The 20,232-nt window shown below is 41.7% G+C and overlaps 1 protein-coding gene across 1 annotated transcript; it reads right to left on the reverse strand.

Annotated features, from left to right (window-relative positions):
• Positions 1 to 206: 206 nt before the first annotated feature.
• hsd17b12a (hydroxysteroid (17-beta) dehydrogenase 12a) lies at positions 207 to 19,472 on the reverse strand. Its single transcript, XM_086299426.1, has 11 exons — positions 19,173 to 19,472; positions 8,737 to 8,783; positions 7,411 to 7,486; positions 5,560 to 5,667; positions 4,631 to 4,695; positions 4,388 to 4,432; positions 3,931 to 3,965; positions 2,994 to 3,075; positions 2,781 to 2,846; positions 1,930 to 2,079; positions 207 to 1,784 (listed from the first exon to the last, which is right to left on the reverse strand). Exons 1-11 carry the CDS (start codon positions 19,339 to 19,341, stop codon positions 1,644 to 1,646), a joined length of 984 nt encoding a protein of 327 aa, XP_086155552.1. The 5' UTR covers positions 19,342 to 19,472; the 3' UTR covers positions 207 to 1,643.
• Positions 19,473 to 20,232: the final 760 nt, after the last annotated feature.

The following is a 20,232-nucleotide window of genomic DNA, read 5'->3' on the forward strand; positions in this document are numbered from 1 at the left end:
TGATTGTAGGGTTTCTCTTTGTAATATTATTTAACAATTGCTAATAACTTGTTATTTGGTGCTATATAATTAAACTGAATTTCCCCAAGTCTGGAAATTAAATTTGCTACATCAAGAAATAAAGACTTTTATATTGTGATTTCTTATCACAGATTTTTAAAGTCGTTAAAAATCTGCAAGACCAAACACCAGGCAAGACACTGTGCTATCTGCTAAAGCTTTTATTAACAAACAGTAGAAAAGACAAGTTGCAATCGGCAAGATAAATGTAAACAGTGCATTTTGATGTACATATTCCAGTTTGGATCTCTACGAAATGAATGGCGCTAGAAAAGCCACTTAGTTGAGGTACAGCTCAATATGGGGGACTGATTTGGGAAATAAAGAGAAACAGTTCCCCCATTTTCACAGCCAACATTTGGTGTCATGTGAACCAGTCTTCATGTAAAAAAAATGTTCCACTTTGTCATTTCAACTCTAACTGGATGTAAATTTGCCACACAATTAATGATCTATCCAACATAATCAGATAAAAAAAAAAAAAAAAAAAAAAAAAAGGAAAAAAAAAACCAGTGGAAAAAACAGACAAACAAAAAAACAAAATAACAACAAAAAACTGATTAGAGTAGTAAGAAAAAGAACAATTCAGTAGTTCCTTTGGACGTAGCACCAGTTAACATCCTTTCATAATAAATGGAACCATTAAGCACCCGTTCACAAAATCAGACCATTTCCATCATTAATGCCAGAAGAAATGATGGAAGAGTTAACCATCAGATGCTTTGGCTTACAACAAATATTACACTGATGCAATTAAAAACCCACCACAAAGTGTCATTTTAAACATTCAATCAGAAAAAGAAAAAAAAAAAAGAAAGAAAGAAAAGGAGGCAACATAAGATGAGCTCAGTGGTGCAAATAAACTGGCACAACAGAAAGCAGGCACTGCCATCATTTAACAGCTCAATTTGTAAATAGAACTAAGTTAAAAATTTGTTGTTGTTTTTTTTTTAAAGTCAGAGTTTGGCTTCTGTGTTCATACAAATATAAAATAAATAGATCATAAATACCGTTCAGCCACAACATTTAAACCACCAAGTAAGGTGAATAAATTTGATTATTTTTCCACAATATAAATTTTAAACATTTATGCAGACCGAGCATACCCCTGTCCATGCAGACAGTCTGGAGCAGTTTTAACAGCACAAGATATACCTAATCAATTTTCAGCAAGTCGTTTTAATGTTGTGGCTGATTGGTGTAGCCTATAAATTTATATAAAAAGATGCCCACCACCATTTTCCACTGCTTACAACAGCAGGGTTAACAAATCCCTCTGTTTTTGGCTGTATCATTTCCACCATCAGTGTCAGTGACTAATATCAATGTCCTTTTCCAAAAGCAGCATTTTATCCTCATTTCACTTCCAAGCTTCTTTGGTCATGTCTGCCCAGATAAATATAAGGATAGAAGGTTGCAGTTTTAGTCAGAGCCACACGTGCCCTGATGTGCAAATTTACTGTAGGCACAAAAGGTGAAATCTCAGGCAACCCTGGCGGATAAATCATACACATTCCCCTCTTCCTTAAATGCTGCAGTGGGTCACAACAATGTGGCTGCTGGCAGCGTCATCAGCCACAGTCCTATTCAGTTTTCAAACTCTGTCCGTTCTTCTGCTCTCGCAGTTTCCTCCTCTGCAGGTATCCCGTACGCTGCAGGCGGTTCATTGTGGCTCCCAGGAAGATAACAATGCTGGTTGGAACCAGCTTGGTGGTCACCCAGCCCTGGATTCACAATTAAAATGAATTTAAACTGCAACTTTAAAATGTGTTCAGCATTCAAGCTTTTCAATAAGAATTATTCATTTGGGCCCCAACATTTTGCACATCTATCAACATTACTAATTTTGTTGAGGTTGCCATCTCTTACCATGACAGCATGAGGGAAGTAGCCATTGGTCTGGCTTTGCAGACCCACAGTGGTGAGCTCAGCTGCTACATAGCGCTCTGGGGTGGGCTTGTCCAAGGTGGGTTTCTTGATACGAGTCATTTTAGTGACCACAAAGAAGGGGAGCACGCTCTGCAGGAGCAAGAAAAAAAAAAAAAGATGCAGCAAGCTTAGAAAATATGCAAAGCACTCCCAGCAGACTGTTTAAATCACGAAAGCTAAACTAACTTCGGGTAAGCCATATTTAATATGTAACATGCTCTTTAACCCAAAAGACAAAATCTTTGCTGTAAAGTGATGATTTGGAATGCAAGGAAAAAACAAAAGGCAGACCCTGAACTTTGTGTTATACTTAAACTCCTATACCTGGTCCAACCACAAGGTGGCACATGAGTGAAGACTACAGAGTTCTAAAAACAGAACAAACCAGCTTTATGTGGAACATCAGGTTTAAAAAAAAATGCTTCTCATTAAAAGCAGAACACTTCTGTGTGTTCATTTCATTACTCCTTCAATGAAGACTCTTTGAAAAAAGATGTTTAACTTTGTTATTAAAAACCTAAGTGCATTAAGATTTCCAAAACTTGCAAGATTCTGTTTCAAGAATAGGGCTGACTGACTTTGGTCTAACAGCCACTCCAGTCTTTACTTTGTGTCCAAAAGAGTGAAGTTCAGAAAAGCTTTTAATGACCTTTACATGATTTTGTACAACATTTTTAAAAGTTAATGTGCACACACGCTGACAAATAATGAAAGCTCCTAGTTAGTCTCTCATAGATCATAGACTCATATCCAGGCTTCAATGATTGTCATGTTTCTCAGACTCTACTTACCTGGATGAGGATCCCCTGACGTCTGTACTCCTCCTGAAGGCCACGAGAGAAGAAATCCACAAACGCCTGCACGAATGAAAGATCGCCAAAATTACTAAGACAGTCCAAAATATACCAAAAAAAAAAAAAAAAAAAAAAAAGGTTGTGTTCATCTTCTCATTTCCTAGAAAAGAAGTCTTGCCTCTTTAGAAGTGCCAAACACACTGTACATACCTTAGTTGCAGAGTAGACAGTGAGCAGAGGCAATGGGTACATGCCACTGGCAGAGGAGATGTTTAGGATAACACCTTTGGACCTGGGGAAAGCACAGGAAGGTAAATGTTGAACTTATTTTGTATGTGAAATGAAGATGGCTCTTTTTGGGCTACAGCACACAGAGATCATCAAGTTCCAGGAACAATCATCACTTAAAATTACACATTACAGGGTTGATTTTTACTTGCATATTTGCCACATCAAAACAAACAAGCAAACAAAGCCTAAGTCAAACCTGGAATTTCAGTATCATGACAATCCTACATTAAAAAGCTTTCCTGAAACATTGATCACAGATCAATGGCTACACTTTAAGACCTTATTTTTAATCATCAAATCCACAGAATAAGATTTTTACCCGTGGAAGCCCTGTGTCTATGCATGCTTATTGCACCGACAATTACAAAGTGATACTGCGCACGCACACACACACACACACACACACACACACTCTAAAACAGTGTGGTAGTGGCTGTTTGCGTTGCCATGGCAGCCGGTTGCTGCAGTGATGTAGTGGAGACGCTCCAGCCTCACACGGCACCAAATGTGCCTGCACTACCATTGGCTGGCAGGAATCACATGGGAACGCAGCAGCCAATCGGGTGGGAAGAGCACTTTGTGTGAATTGAAAGCTTGTCAGCATTGCGAACAAAGGAGAGGGAAAGAGATGCAGTCATGGAAAATGCTAGGTGAAGATTTCTTGTCCCCCCCCTAAAAAAAAGCCATCTTTTCTTACAGTCATCTCCTAAATACTGCTCTAAAAGAAAAGGGTGGAGGGGTGTTGTTAAATATAAAGATTCCCTGAGTAGCTCGGTGCCACCATCCATCATTTACTACAGGAATATTTTGACTGCAGTAATGTCGCAAAACATGGAAGCCCCATCATATAACTCACCTCTCACACATTCTTGGTAGCACAAGACGGGTCATCTAAAAATAATAACACAAGTTCAGTGAAAAATCAGAGACAATGACAACTTAGAAAGGGGGGGGGGGGCAAAACAGAGGATAGTATTTCTTTTTAAATAAAAGTCTAAAAGTAGGGAGAGAGAAATAGAGAGAGAGAGAGAGAGAGAGATGCGTGGGTGGTGAGCACAGACAGCGTTGGTGTAGTTCACCGTTGCTTTGGGAACAACTGAGACACTGCAGGTACCATGGTAGGAACAGCAGAAGAGGAAAATGAAAATGGAGAACAATGACAACAGGGGGAAATAAAGCCTGAGCCATACAAAAACTAATCCAAGCCAAAACAAACAAACCCCAAAACACCAAGTACATGCATAAGTGTATGTAGTTTGCAATCACTGGGCTCAATCCATTCGGAAATTTTTTTCAGACAGAAACACACTTACCTGGCATACTGAGGTCATGTTGACGTTGATCATATTTGTGATGAACTAAAAAAAAAAAAAAAAAAAAAAAGCAAAAAAAAAAAAAGCACCATTTGTGTTGATTGCCTGCTCTTAGTTGTAGAGACAAATACTTAGTATGTCTTAAACAAGCAGGAAAGACTAAAAATATCGGGACTTTACACTTGCAATCACAGAAAACATGCAATAACTGAAAGTTCCCATCTTTAAGTAAAGATTACTCACATTATCCAGAGCAGGAATGTGGAGGTAGTACTCCGGGTAGGGGTAAGACACACCAACATTGTTAACTGTTAATGACAAAAGGGGAGCAATCATCAATTATTCTGCTATTTTAATTCAATTAAATATAGCTGGAGAACTGGAACCACCTCAATTATTCACCACTAGGTGGCAGCAAAAGCAAAAAAGGTAGAAACGGGCATTCAACTCCACAGTAGACACAGCCACACCTTGTAACCAGTAGAGCACAACTGGTATCATAAAAAGAACAAAGGGTTCCTTAAATGTAAAGCTGAAAATGACAGTGTGAATTCTGGAGCCTAAGCAATAAAGAAAAAAAAAAAGCAACAGCTGAACCAAGAGTGCATCTATAAATATGTAACATGCCTTGAGAAATTCAGTTTGAAAACACTTGTTTTATGAAACACATGAAGATTAATCTCAGGACAAACAAAAGAAAGGTGGAATATATGAAACGAGTCCTTGACTAAATTATTATGAAACTATGCTGAAGATGACCCAACACCGCTAAACATGACTGAAAAGCAAGTACAAGTCGCCAGCTTTGCCCTTAATGTTAAACTAAAAAAAAAAAAGTGCCTAAACCTGCTCTTCAGAAGAAGTTCAGACCAACTTCATTTTTATTTGATTCGCACATGCAGAACGTAAGTATGAAACATCTGCCTTCACCAAAATCTTCAATATCAAGTTCAAATTCTATAATAAGCACGGCTTGATAAACATCGCACCCACATGCTAAGGAAGCAATTTATGATGACTGAATGTATATGATAGGGGAATGTCCATTTTTTTGTTGACATCTAAAGAGAAGCCGTGTGAAGTTGTCTACAGTAAAGTGAAGATCAAGGAAGCCTCTTAATGCTGTCCTCATCAAAAGGTAAAGAAGAAGAAAAGCTGCAGTCAGCCCTTACCAAGAACTCCAATCTCCAGACCAGCCAGACCTTCCTCAATCTTCGAGTAGATGTCAGTCTTGCCAAAGTCAACAGCAATAGTCCTGGTCTCCACTTTAAACTGCTCCTCTGTGAAGCAGACACACGTTTCAGTTATTCATAGTTAGTGATATTTAGGAATGGAAGCATAACCCCCCAGAACCCAAAACCATTAAAAAAAAAAAAAAAAAAAAAATCCAAGTTGTATTGAACAAATTGTGTGACAACAAGTTTTAAAAAAAGGCAAGGAGGATGCATGACTTAGGTTTTGTTTAAAAGCATTCATGCAAGTGGGTGATGCCTTCACGTCAAATATTCATATTATGTCTCACAAATGATCCAGGACTTTGTTTAAAAGCTCATTACACGGCTCAACAACAGTGCAGCTCTGTGTCTCAAAACCTTCAAATGAACGTAGATAGCAGCATGAAACCACTCTGTGACAGATCAACTGCAGAGGGCACTGTGCACCAACAAACCAGCCTGCTGGTCTCCCCCTCCGTCATGCACCCTCCCCCCCATTCCTTCGTCATGTTTGACGTGCCTGCTGCAATTAGAATTTTGTCCAAAGACTCGTTTAGCTGATAGGCGGCCAAGGGAGTTACAAGAGGAAAATTCCTCTGATGTGCCTTGGCCAAAACCAGTAGTGTGTCAGTGTGTGTGCAGTCAGACTTGAGACGAGATTTACAGGGGGAAGAGAAAAAAAAAAAGAAAAAAAAAAAAAAGAAGCAGAGGGCCTCTCTGAAAAATGTTTATCGACTTCAGATCATCATTAGCCATCATAGCTACTGTCAGTGAGATTGCTAAATGCGGCTGGTGATGTGGTGATGAAGCACAAATATTAATTCACTGATTGCTGAACGGGATAAGTAATTTGACGTGGTTGATGAGTGCCATCGAGAGTCAAATGAAATGACTGCAGTGAGGAGAGGAAGAAGAAAAAAAAAAACCCATGACGATAGGTGGGACAGGGTGGGTTGTCTTGGTTACATGTTAAGGAGGGACATTTTTGTCAGATTAATCGTGAGGGAGGAGTGCCAGAGTTTGGCACGCTGCACCCTGCTCGTGACTACCCATCAGCCCCCTCTGTGGACTTTAAGCACGACAGGGGAAATTGCGCTGTGGGAGACGTCAGAGACATGGAAAGAGAGAGTTGCAGAGAGGACACCATTAAACAGCAAAGGGGGTGGGGGTCTCTGTTTAGATCTGGCAACTGGACAAAATAGGAGAGGACAAAAGTTTTTATCCACCCACACCCAAAATCATACGGACACTCATTTACCATTCATCATGTACTCAAATATGGGGAAACCTCATCCGTGTGAAACATATTGCAACAGAAATACGTTTGAGAGTTTCCTCAATCAGGCCAGATATTTGACCCGTCAGCCTTAATCCACAAAGGAAATAAAACACACCCTGCTCTGTTCGCTTACAAGTTGGTCAGTGTTGTAGCAGAGTAAACCTTGAGTTGGCAGGGTGCACAAAGCGTGAAATAGCGGGATTTGGAGAACAAATCTAAATAGTGAAACTGCTCTCAACAATGCTACAGTCTGTAAAACAAATTCTTTTGAATATGCACACTAGTACCTTCCCCAACAAAGTGAAACATTTCAGATCTTTTTGTTTTAAAATAAGTAAACTTTCTGGCTAAAGTCCAACTCCTCATTTTCAATATCTAAACACTTGAGGAATGGAAATCCTGTAGCTGACGGCCCGTTAGGCAGCACTGCGCTGTCATACACGCATCCTCATCATCCCACTCGCTGTGCTCTCAACCCTGAACAGGTTGAAGAGACAAATACACACACGCACGCTTTTATGCACGCTTACCAATTGACCTGGCCACATCATCCAGCTTCTCCTGAGAACGACTGATCAACATCATGGCAAATCCTCGACGAGCCAACTAGAGCACAAAAAACAGTTAGTGACACAAGTTCAACCATACTTTCAACACACAGAGGACAATGTCACAGTAGGTAACAAGCCATTAGCTGTAAATGTTTGTTCTGTAGCATTGCAGATGAATGCAACAGATTTTGTTAGTCTATTATATTCTTCCATTCAAGATCATCTTCTCAAACCTGTCATCATTGCTTCCACAGCAGCTTTTTAATGTCACTCTCCGGAAATTCTGTTTGTAAAACCACTTTCACTGCGCACAGTGATTTCTTGGCACACAAACATGTGCAGAGTACACAACCTTGCTTTAAATAAATTTAAGGTGGAGGATTGTTGCTGGTGATCAGAACTTCAACCATGAGCAAAAGGTTTTCAGCTGAAGAACCCACAGAGTTTCCAAAAGTTCAGATAACAAATCAGGTCGGAACAGCCTTTAAACAGCAGTAATTTGGACTGCTGTGACTACAACTGTGTACCACACAAAGCTTAGAAGGCAAATTTGTGTTTTACAATACAATAATTTTTCAAAGAAGGAAACCCAGCATACAAAAATAATGCAAAAAGTATCCAGTACAAAGACTCAAACTTTCATATATGAACACATTTGTTCTGTCAACTGTGTTGTGGAAATCCTTCCAACTAAAAAGGCTTTAGACTAGCGATTGTGACAATTCAGATCTTTGTCCTGTTGACCACTTATGTTGTTTGTTGCTTCTACAGCACAGGTCGAGCCCTTTGACTGAATCTGGTGTGAATCTCATTATTTTGAACCGATACACAAATAAAGTAGCATTTCTATCAAGTGCTTGTGCACAATTACCAATATACCTAAACATTTAAGGAACAAAATGCTGCCCATCACTGCATGACAAACAACAAGACACATTGTAGCCCTAACAGTATGAGTCAAAGGCTCTACGTGACCATGATACAGCCGGATCTCCCACTCTGTTATGTGCGAAGACACGTGGCAGGGTAGCCCCTATTCAACGTGTGGCTGTTACCTTGTACAAGCACCAATAAGAGAGAGGTGTGTGTGTGTGTGTGTGTGTGTGTGTGTGTGTGTGTGTGTGTGTGTGTGTGTGTGAGAGAGAGAGAGGGAGGACTTTTACATGTTAATAGGCCTTTAAGAGCTCTCCCCTACGAGTGTACATGGTGTATATCTATATACACACACACACACACACACACACGTGCATGAGTCATAGATTTTCAGTGAAAGAAATGAAATAAATAAGGGTTCGGGAGCCTCACCTCCTCCGCATAGGATTTCCCGATTCCATCTGTGGCTCCTGTCACAACTGTAGAGAAACAGAAGCCAGGATTCAGTACAGATTCTCTTGAGACAGTGACACAGCAAGGCCGGGGTCAAGTTGAATTGTATTCAAATAATGAGGAAGACTTCAGGACTGAAATAACTAGTTCCCCAATCTAGGTAAACTAAATTGAATGAGCCACAATTCATCATCAGAAGCAGCAGGTGACTGCAAAACGGAGTCAGTCTGTCACCATCTTATCGGACGTCATCTCTGCATGTCAATCTCTGAACGACATGTACATAAGTCTGATTTATGTGGCAGACACGCCCTACAATACTATTCACCTGCCGTTTAGGGAGGCCTTGCTTTAAGTTCTATGACGACAGCTTTTCCGATAAGTCAAGTCCAGTTTGACTTAAATACTCACCGATTTTCAAATTAAGAGTATATGCACAAGGGGTGCATATATTGCAAATTGTAGGTGAAAGCAGCAAAAATGAAATTGTTTGGTAACAGCAGAGAGGATTAACAAAAAAAAAAAAAATACAAGACAAAAAAAAAAAAATTAATGAAGAAATGCCAAAAACACAAGGAGACCACAATGCAGAGATTGAGGCTGATGTTCAGAGTGAGTTTTCCCTCACCTTGCAAAGCAAACGGTTATTTTTAAACCTTCACTGCCCATCAACCCCAGCCTCTGCTTGACTGATAGAGGATTGTGGGGAGAAGGGAGAAAAAAAAAAAAAAAAAAAAAAAAAAAAGGCTGTGAGAGTGTGAGGGGTACTTACAAATATACAAGCACATAGTTGTAAATCATTAATATAATAGGAAGGCATGATGAAAGATTAATGGAGGCATAGGACATTCTCTGGCAAAGAGCTGGAAAAAAAAGACAAGATGAGAGAGGGGATGCAGAGAGGAGGGAGCGATGACGAACATAGAGCAGGAGAAAGAGGAGGGGGAAGTGGGGTAGGGAGAGTGGCAGTGGTGGGGAGGGAGAGGAGGGATCCTAGGGGTGGCTAAAAATAGAACAGGAGCGAAGCAAGAGAGCGACTGAGTGAAGGAGAAAGACACGGAATAGGGATTGCGGTGGAGGAGAGGGAGATGGGGAGGGTAGAGGGGATAAAGGGGAGTGAAAGGAGTGAGAGAGAGTAGCACAAAGTCGGAAGTGAAAAAGAGAGCAGGATCCCTGGTTATTTTTAAACGTCCCCCCTATGTTACGAATGAAATGCTCCTAGCAGAAAAGCTTCAATGGGCATGGGATGTACCAAATCAGGCTCTTGATGCAGATGCAGGTGGCAGCTTAAAAAGGCAACAAGACAGCCGCTGCAAGGTAAAAATGTCTATAAAAATATATTTTGTGGTACATTCTGAAACAGATAGGGTTTATTTCCTGTGAGCTACAGGCCTTATTCTTTTAAATAAAGCCATAAACGCACAATATAACAGTAAGTGAAAACTAGAGATGGACCGATCCGATATTACGTATCGGTATCGGTCCGATACTGACCTAAATTACTGGATCGGATATCGGAGAAAAATAAAAAATGTAATCCGATCCATTAAATATCACGAAAGCACCTCACAAAACTTGCAACACGCTGTAACTCACCTCAGAACGTTAGCACGTCGGAGCAGTATGCATCACGTGATAGAGCGGCTGTGGCATGCGGGACCTGTGGTGGTCTGGATAGCATTTGGAGCTTTGCTAGCAACCCGGCATTTCATCTCCGACAAAGTTATCCCGAGAGAAGTAAAGCAAGTGTGTAAGTCCATCTCTGAATGTTTGTAAAGCATTCCTGCGTTAAGCTTAACAAGCGATATATGGAGCGACTGCCTCTTCTCGCTGCTACTTCAATCATGAAACTGCTTAACGATCAGCTGATCGGCTTTTCTGTCGCGAGTCCGTCTCTCTGGTTTGTTTTTGGCCCACTTTGCACCAGAAAGAGGAAACCAGCGGCTGAACAACAGAAGCACGTTTAAGCTTGATCAGCTGTTGTTAGAATGTATTTAATATTACTTTCTACTCGAGGATCTTTTTCTACGTAGCTGACGCTGGTAACTGTGCAGGGGCGGATCTAGCAAAGTTTAGCCAGGGGGGCCGATAGGGCATTAACAGGGAAAAGGGGGCACAAAGACATACTTTTCTTTCTTATTCTCATTTAAAATGTCGAGCTTTTAATAAATAATTATCTGACACCCAAAGTTTTAATTTGATGCAAAATGAATAGAAGTCCATTACTGTATATAGTGACTATTAAGTCTAATATATATACCCTAGTAAGCTATAGTACTTTTTCCTTTGGGAAGGTACCATCTGTGCAGTCTGCAATTCTGTTGAAGAAAGATGTTGAATCTATTTAATATTTCTTGAAAAATAATTGATTTCTGTGCATTTTTTTCACACTGCATCAAATTAAGGTTAAGCATCATGAGGTGGAGCGTGAGGGGTGGTTCCCCATTTTTTATTTATTTATTTTTGTTGTTGCTGGGAGTTGGAACCCTATTAGTTAGGTTGCTTAATATTTATGCTAAGTACTCTTTCAAATACCAGAATAGGGAGGATGGTGTAGGTTTAAGTTTATTAGATTGATCAGTATTGCTGAACTATGAAATAATTTTTTTTGCATACAGGTATAACAGAATAGCTTTAGTGTAGTTGTTGTTTTAAACTTGAGTATGAACTTATACAAAATGCGGCAAGATATTTAAAAAACAGTTTTGTTGATTAAAAAACACTATATCGGATTCATATCGGTATCGGCAGATATCCAAATTTATGATATCGGTATCGGTATCGGACATAAAAAAGTGGTATCGTGCCATCTCTAGTGAAAACATCATCCTTCCATGAGACGTGCTTAGCGAGAACTGGATCAGCAGCCTCTTTCCTGATGACCTTCATGCGAGTTTTGATCTTAGCTCTCATCTGTTCAAGTATAATGAACTCAAACAAAGATGAGTGTGAAACTATTTTAGATGACAGAAATGAGCACAGCTGGAGTCACAAGGTTGCTGGAGGTAACGGAGAGAGAAAGCTTTTTCTGAAACAACTTGCATCAACATTTGAGGAAAAGCCCTGACTAAAAAGGGGAAAAAAAGGACGACAAACTGATAAGCCATGAAACCAAGAATGACAAGAATGACAGCTGAAACCAAAGTACTAGATGAACCAGTTGAGTTTCAGTACACTGGGGAAAATTCACCCCACAGATGGGCAGCTGGGACACGAGTATCATTTTCTTGCATGACTAACCTGCGGATTACACTTGTATGCAGGAATGCATCAAAAATGCAGCAGAAATGCGTACGCATCAACGCTGCTTGAACTTTAACCTGAAAGAAGATCCTGTGCAAGAATACATTTGCATGCCTTACAAATGCATCATCTTTTGCAACATGACATTACTCATCTGATCTATCACTTAGATACATGCGCTCAGGTTATGAATATCAAGCATTTCAAGAATACAAAAACCTTTAACATTTTTTTTTCCTGCCCTTAAAACCCATTTGGCCTATCTTCCATTTGATGAGCAATGATTCTGGAGTGACAATTAGAGAGTGGAAACCTAAAGTTTATAATGGTGATGTGATTTGTTTGCTGTACAGGAAAGTGGGAACAAAAGTCAACAATGAAAGAGAAAAATACTCAGAACTCATCAGAACTCTTTAAGGTCACCATACTGTGAATTGTGATTTTCCACAGTGCATCAGACAACCAAGTCCACCCTGCACACTTTCCCCAGGCCTTATGCCCCCTCGCCGCACTCTCCAAGTCCTCGTGCTGCACTTATGAATGACTATACTCCTCCCACCCATTATATAATAGGACCATTTTCTCAATAATAATTTCCTAGGACTGAGTTACAGTCAAATGTGTGTACGTGTGCGTCTTCACCCGTGTGAAGAATGGGGAAGCTAGTACAGTGGGATGACGACACGGTTCTTCTGGTTTTAAGAGATTTTGTGTTTGAGCCATCATAAGTGGAGCTAAGCTGCATAACCTGAAACTTACAAGTATGGAATTATGTAAGGAGAACACAATGTTCAAAAGACACAGTTCAGTCAGTGACACCCATGTGCCAGTGGCCTCCCAGCAGGAGAGAATCGCTCTTACGTGAACAAAAGTGACACACAGATGCAATTTCGCAAGGAAGGATCTACGCAAGCAAGCACGTGAGTGACCGTAACACTGACGCCACACGCTGGCACCATTGTGTGTGCACCACTGCTTCTCATTCAGCTCTGAACCCAGTCCCCCCCAGTGTGTCTTCCCCCACCCCACCCCATTTCAACACCTCAGAGAAAACTGGTCCATCATGTAGGCTTTGATGCGCCCTGACGGGGGCGCGTTTGCACTGCAGCTCTGCTGTGCTTAGTGCTGCACAACATGTCCTGAGGTATTGACATCCCCCCAGCCTTTTCCGTCTCCCTCCCTCCCTCTTCAGCAGTGGAGCAGCCCTGCCACTGCCTGCTCACTATTTCGAGGGTCTAAAAAAAGCAGCAGGAGGAGTAAAAATAGCAGCGCCTGCACTGCCTTGTCTGGGAGCTGCCTGCTTGCCTGCCGCAACACCTGAATACCAACAAGATCCCCCACAACCATTGTCACAACAGCCAGGCTGCTGCTGCATCCCGATCTCTCCAACTGAAGCCCCAACACCAACTAAAGCACTGCAGGCTAGGGGGAAAATAAATAAAACAAAAAGGATATGGTGAGCGGCAGGCAAAGAGCACAATGTCTTCATCTCATGATATTTAAAGGATCTTCGGTTTAGACTAACCTGCATTGCATGAGCTGTTATATGAGAGGGTAAGCAGCTGTTAAAGGACAAAGACACAACATCCAATCTTTATTAATATACCGATCATTCACTGGCACAATGAGAGTAAAATAATTAGTTTTTAGGGGTGTTTACCCGCATGGTGTAGTCTTATTTCATCTCAGAAAAATGAACTTACAGACAGGAGGGCAAAACTAAAATAATTCTATAAACTCCCCAGAACCCTCCCCGCCACCAACACCAAACCCCCAATTAAGATTCTCAGTGAGGAGAGACTGCGGTCCTTGTATGCCCCACTCCTGTTACGTACTGTTATGTAATCTGTCGCACCCTAAACTTGCCTATCAACGAGCAGCCCCTCCTATGTCTCCCAAAAAAAAAAAAAAAAAGGGGGGGGGGACGGAGGGAGGGATGCAGCAGAAGAGCCAAAGACAAACCCGCCCCTTCCTCCAAAGTCTACATCCCTTAACCAAAATACCCCTCCCCCCCTATTCTCCAGCCCCCCCACCCACACAGCTTTAAATAGCAGGGGAGGCAAGTCACATGGTTGATATAAAATAAGCTTGAACAGGGAGAAGAGATGAGGGGAGGGTGGGTGTGAGACAGAGAAGAGAATGTGTATTTCAGAGCTGCCAAAGATAGAAGCAGCATCTATATTTGGGTACAGAGCAAAAAAAATAGTCCTGTCCCCCTCTCCCACCTTCAGTCACATGCCTTGTTTAAAAATCTATTTCTTTTCACACAAGTACTTGGTTTGAGACTAGATGATTTCTGAGCTGGAAAAACTTTGCTCTTTGACCGTGTGCTGCTAAGGCAAGGATGGAATGTGCAGTGTGTTCAGTAAGGAGATTTGTTTTCACCTTTCAGACAAAGCGTAAAGCATGTGTTTAATGGTATTAGTCCATTGGTACAAGGACAATGAAATAGCATGCTGTACAGAACTAAAGTGAATTACACCCATGCTTCTATTACTTACTAAAAAAAGAAAAATGATAACTTTCAACCACTTGTATGCTTGATTACATCTTTAAAACAAGTGTAAATGTAGCAGTTAGTTATGTACCCATCTTCAGAATCAGAATCTTTATTGTCATGAGAACAACGAAATTAAGAATGGTCCCCAATCATTGCATCATCCCTAGCAATATCAAAATATAAATAAAACAATAAAATTCAATAAATAAAATAGATCGAATACTTAAAATACTAATAAGATTTAACAGTAAAACATTCACATACATTCCCACACACATGCTTCAGACCGTGCATAGATTAACACAAGAGTGGCGTGATGGACATTTTTTTGTAGTATTCAGATGTGTTATTGCAGTTGGATAACAACTGTGTTTGAGTCTGTTAGTCCTTGCTCTGATTGCCCTGTACCGTCTGCCTGAGGGCAACAGTTCAAACAGGGAGTGGCCAGGATGTGAGGTGTCTTTTATGATGTTTTGGGCCTTTTTAAAACTTGATACAGTACATTATTGTGCATAGGTACAACCCAGAAAGAATGACACCCAAAATGTTAGCAGTTCATTTCAACAGACACTTAAAACTGAACAAACTGCCTCGCTGGCATGTTGGCTCGCAACCAAATTACTGATGTAACCTGACACGAGGCAGTAAAACCAGCAACAAGAAATATGTTGCTGGTCCAGTTACGGCGCTTTCAGATGACAGTTGCTGAACTGTTCTACATCTTGGTTATGTGTGCATGTCTTAAAATGTCAGTAATCTGGAAGGTGCTGGAGCTTCAGCTAGAAACACTGCAGCCAAATAAATGTAATTCATTCATATTTTAACATTTGGAGGGATTTCTGCTAGTTTTTTAAAGCTTAAGGGCTTTAAGTGGCAGTTTGAAAGCAGAAATGTTTAGTGGAGCAACAGACAAATTTGTAGTAAAGTTGTCTAAGTTCTAGAGACGCCAAACAATCATGCAAGAATACAACTGTCAGAATTTAGTCGCAAATGGATCCAAAATACAGATAATATACAAAGAAAGGATCAGATGTTTAACTGCTCTTCTATGAGCCTCAGTTATTGAAACCCCAATACATTAATTTTCAAGTGATGCAGAATTGTGAAACAAAAATAAAACTGAAGCCAACATACTCAGAGGAATATACTGTAGCTATAAACAGACCCACTTGCTGTATGGGGAGATGGGTGAAATGAAGTGAGGTGGGGGGTTGAGATGAGGAAGATTTTTCTCTGCCCCCCCTCTTTTTTTTAAACCCAACATCCCTGGCTCAGGCACGTGTCACAGAGCGTGTTCATCACATGAACAGCAGTGTTCTCCTCTCCGCCCACACTCACACAAAGCAGTAAGGGAAGGCACATTCACAAGGATAAAGTGGAGACCCTGCCTCAGTTGAAACGCACACACACAAAGCTGGCTTTCATTCACACATGTGGATGTTTTTTTGTTTGTTTTTTTTAACATGAATGAAGCCTTATGTCTATTCACAAAAAATGCACTGAAGATTACTCTCCCATAATAATCAGCACTGAAACTCTGGTTTGCCTGCTGGGTCTGTTGATAAACTCGCAATCCCTGGTTTATTCTCTGAGCCGAACTGAGCAAAATTCTTGCATAAGTGCTGACCCAAGCCTTTGTCACTCATGTGCTGAGCTGATGAATGGCTGCATCCTTCTTATATAATGGGACCATTTTCCTCAATAAACTCTGCTGTCAAGGGAATTGGGGGAACAGGGCCGGAGGGGTGGATTCCAGGGCACATGTAACATCACTATGCCCCCCACCTTTGCTTTAGCAAAAAAGGAAAGGGGGGGGGGGGGGGGGGGGGGTGCATGTCTTTGGTTCAGTTTATTTCCCTGTATCTACACACATGCAACAGGACCGACACCGGCTCCCTTACATAATACAGGATGCTGGGGGCTAAGACTGGAGGAGGGAGCACGGAGCAGAAAAACCAGAAAACCGAGGGCTGCTGCATGTTAGACTGGAAAGCTTCCCTACTGGAACTGAAAGCAATGCTAAATGCTAAACAATTTGATAACATTATACCACCAAATATTAAATCCTTTAAACCGTTATCAAATGCCTGAAAGGCAGATTTGTGCAATATACCCCCCCATGAATCCACAAATAATCTTAAAAAGCTGCTAAATAAAAATAAATAAAAGGGCAATTAAATGTAAATTTCAAATGTCTTTTAGAGAGCTGCCATTCTTTTGCTGAATATCTTTAACAGAACTGAGCTGTAGAGATGGTTCAGACTGGCAGGGGATGGGGAGGGTGAGTATGTGAAAACAGTGCAATAGAGAGGCTGGGGAAGCCGCCTTGACTCATACTGCAGCGCTGCTGTTCAGCCACTAGGAGTCCCATCCACTAAGGGGAAAACCACTGGCAGAGGAACTCCTGAGAAATCCCTGCTCTGCTCTGCATATGAGAGCAGCAGAGTTTTAGCCCAACACAGACAGCGTGTACAGTGATTACGAGGAAACAAAACCTTACAAACTAATATCTGAATAGAAAGCGAAGCAAGTTCTTCACCTAAACCTACCTTCAAACGTTGAAACTCGTTTCAGCAGGAAATACTAGTCGCCTCCTCTGAGATTTTTATAGAAAGCAAGCCCGTTCTAGAAATATGCATCTAAAATAAAGTACAATGACCCCCTCCCCCACCAAATACAACTTCACATACGTTTAAGAAGCTATACGTTTAAATTGCATTTCTGATCAAATACTTCAGTTCAGTTTCAAATGTGTTCTTAGACAAAGAAACTGTATATGACAGACGGAATATTCACTGTCATTAGTAAATAGAAACTCTAAATTCTCTAAAATGATAAAAGTTATAAATTCAGAGGACATATTGTTCTTGTAGGAAACTAAAACTGAACAGCACTGGCCAAACCCGCACATCTGGTGTAACCGGCGGAGGCGCACGCCTCATCCCGATCACACATGCCCCCACCTCTCCTAACGCGCACACCTGTTTTCGTCCTGCCATCTCCGACCGTTGTGATTGGAAACGTACGCCAGACTTGTCAGACTGGTGGCACCAATTGGTTTCAGGGAGTGGCATGTTCACATCTTACGTAAAGCGTAAGAGAAGAACAAATGTGACGGAGTGGGAAAGTTCCGTAAGAATCCTTTCCAAAAAAAAAAAAAAAAAAAAGATCCATGTAATCTTCTAGTTTAGAGCATCCTTTACGCCCCTAACTCAGGAGCTTTACAAATAACGAAGATCACATTTATTTGAAACGCACACAAAATGGGCTGTGCTAGAATAAAACTGTATAATGAAACATTCGAGGTAAATAAAAATGCAGGAAAAAGATTAATGCGAAGTTTAGTGCTGCACTTGATAACATACTGTGGGTGGGTGGGATGACGTGAAGGTGGCATTCCTATATGGCCAAAGGATGACGAAGCGATGAACAAGCGCATGACTCATCGGTGTGCACCGACATTCCTCCGCATATTCCATCAGAATCACTTAAAAACGTGCATTAGTCGTTCTTAAAGGCATCCTACCGCCCTACCTTTGCGTCATACATTTCAGCCCCTCTAATGGCGCAAAGGGCCTCAATTAAACATACATTTTACAAAACTGACGGTTTCGTCAAGAAGTGCGCCACAATGTACAGATAAACATCTGTGTGACTGAAAGAAAAAGGAAAACAAGCATTTATATTATCCGCCTGGCTTTTGGAGAGGAAGGGGGTAGAATATCCACCTATCCCGACGCGAAAGAGAGCGCCTGCCAAACTGCGCAGCAAGACGCTCCAGACGCAGCAGTCTTCTCCAAACAGGGACTAGAGAAGTGGGTCAAGCCATGGCAGGGCGATTCCTATGAGACAAGTCTCTATCAAACCATAACGCACTTAGGTATGACTCCGAAGTCACTTCCGTTTTGACAAAAACGTTTTTTTAGTGTAAATTATACAGTCAAATCCAATAATGACACATTAATCTTATGAGAAAGGTTTGCAAGGCAAACCGAAGGACAGGACAAGAAGACCTGATTAGTGAGAAACCGGCGACATGAGAAATACAAAAAATGCCGCCAGTATAAATATGCTGTGGAAGGGGAACACATTTTTCAGGCACGTTTCAAGAATTACGGGTAAACCACTGAAAATGACATGCAAGATGATCTAGATGTAGGTCACGTTTTAATTAAGCATATGGGTTTGTCCTACATCATGCGGATGGGTTAATGTGGTTCAGTAGTGCTCCGGCTAAGAGCTCACCCACATAAAACAGCTCTGTGAAAAGTGCGCATAGCCTGCGCAATTTGGCTCCTGGCTCACCAATGTGGGGCATCCCCGCACCGTTCCAAATGTGCTTTGAAAACGCTGACTGGAGCCCTTGGCAGGAGACTGTGTGCTGTGTTTGACGTGAGAAGAAATGAAAACAGTTGGAGGTAATAAGGACAATTATCTTCTCAGTCAATCAGCTGCTTACCTGCGCCTGTTACGCAACACCAACTTCCCCTTGAATGAATCCACAAAAAAAGAAAAAACGCAGAACGCAGTTTTTTGTGTGCCAAAGTCAAGTTTGCGCTCAATAACCTCATTCTGGTGCTCGAGCAGAGTCCACCTGCCTACTTCTGAGCTGCCCTCTTCGTGACCGTGAATGTGCTGTAGGTGGCTTGGAAATTGATGTGACCCTACTCACCTGCCCATTTGCCTAGCTTCGGAGACAGCAGCTGTCCATTTCCCAAAACCCAGATCCTAAAGCCTGTGAGCAGCCTGTAGAGCAACCACAGCGTCAGGGAGGCCACAGTGAATGCACCGACCCAGAAGAGAGGCGTTTCGGCCCAGCTGATCATTTCCTCAACGTTCATCCAGTTCACGGCAGCGGCTCTCGGTGACTCTGCGTGTGTGTGAGTGTGTATGTGGAGACCTCAATTTTAGGCAATGTGCTCTAATTTCCAAGCCACAACGTGAGAGAGTCCCTTTATAAGGAGGTTGTAGCATCACACACACTCCCCCAACACTTGTCTAGCCTGATTTAAAGTGCACCGCCCACCTCCTACTCTGCACCGCCCTTCCCTGTTCCTCACTGCCTGCAGTAGGTGCCCGTCGACTGATCCAGCCCCTCTATAGGCTGCTTTGCGCGTCAGTCAAAAGCAGAGCTTCCCCCATTCATTCGATTTTCTGTATGAAATGGGGTGGGTCAAAGGGAGACCGGGATGAGGAGTGATTGGACAAACATTACGGCAGCTCCCATCCTGAGTCAGGTATTGGCTCTCACCAGAACAGGTTTGACGGTTTCAGTCAGGATTATGAAACCCTCCAAACCCACGCCTGCGAAAAAAAACTGCCCACACCACTTTATGAATGAAAGGATGCTCTCATTGGTGAAAAATGTGCGCGTCCTCCCGCCCAATGGAGAGCATTTGGACATGCTTTATTGGCTGAAGTGATTGCCAATCAGTGAGGTCAGCCTGTTCCTAGCTAGATCCGAGTTAGTCATCTATTTTAGGTATTCTGTTTGCATCACACTGCTGATAACTACTAAATATGCAGAGATAAGTGCGGCGAAGGGTTTTTTGGTGCCCCGATTAAGTTCTTTGTTCCAGATAACTCCGTCACAGACATTTCTGTCGTAACATGCAAAAATGTGCTCCCCAAAAGGGAAGACTACAATGCCCAACCACACTCTTGTTAGCCACACTCTCGCGAGATTGCCCGATCGTAGTAAGTTCCCCATCATCCAAAACATTGAGCAAGGA

This window comes from Aulonocara sp. 'chitande type north' Nkhata Bay, linkage group LG7 (assembly GCF_057382095.1).
Source record: "Aulonocara sp. 'chitande type north' Nkhata Bay isolate Kocher_YH1m ecotype deep benthic linkage group LG7, A_spYH_male_GT1.1, whole genome shotgun sequence".
Lineage (NCBI taxonomy): Eukaryota > Metazoa > Chordata > Actinopteri > Cichliformes > Cichlidae > Aulonocara > Aulonocara sp. 'chitande type north' Nkhata Bay.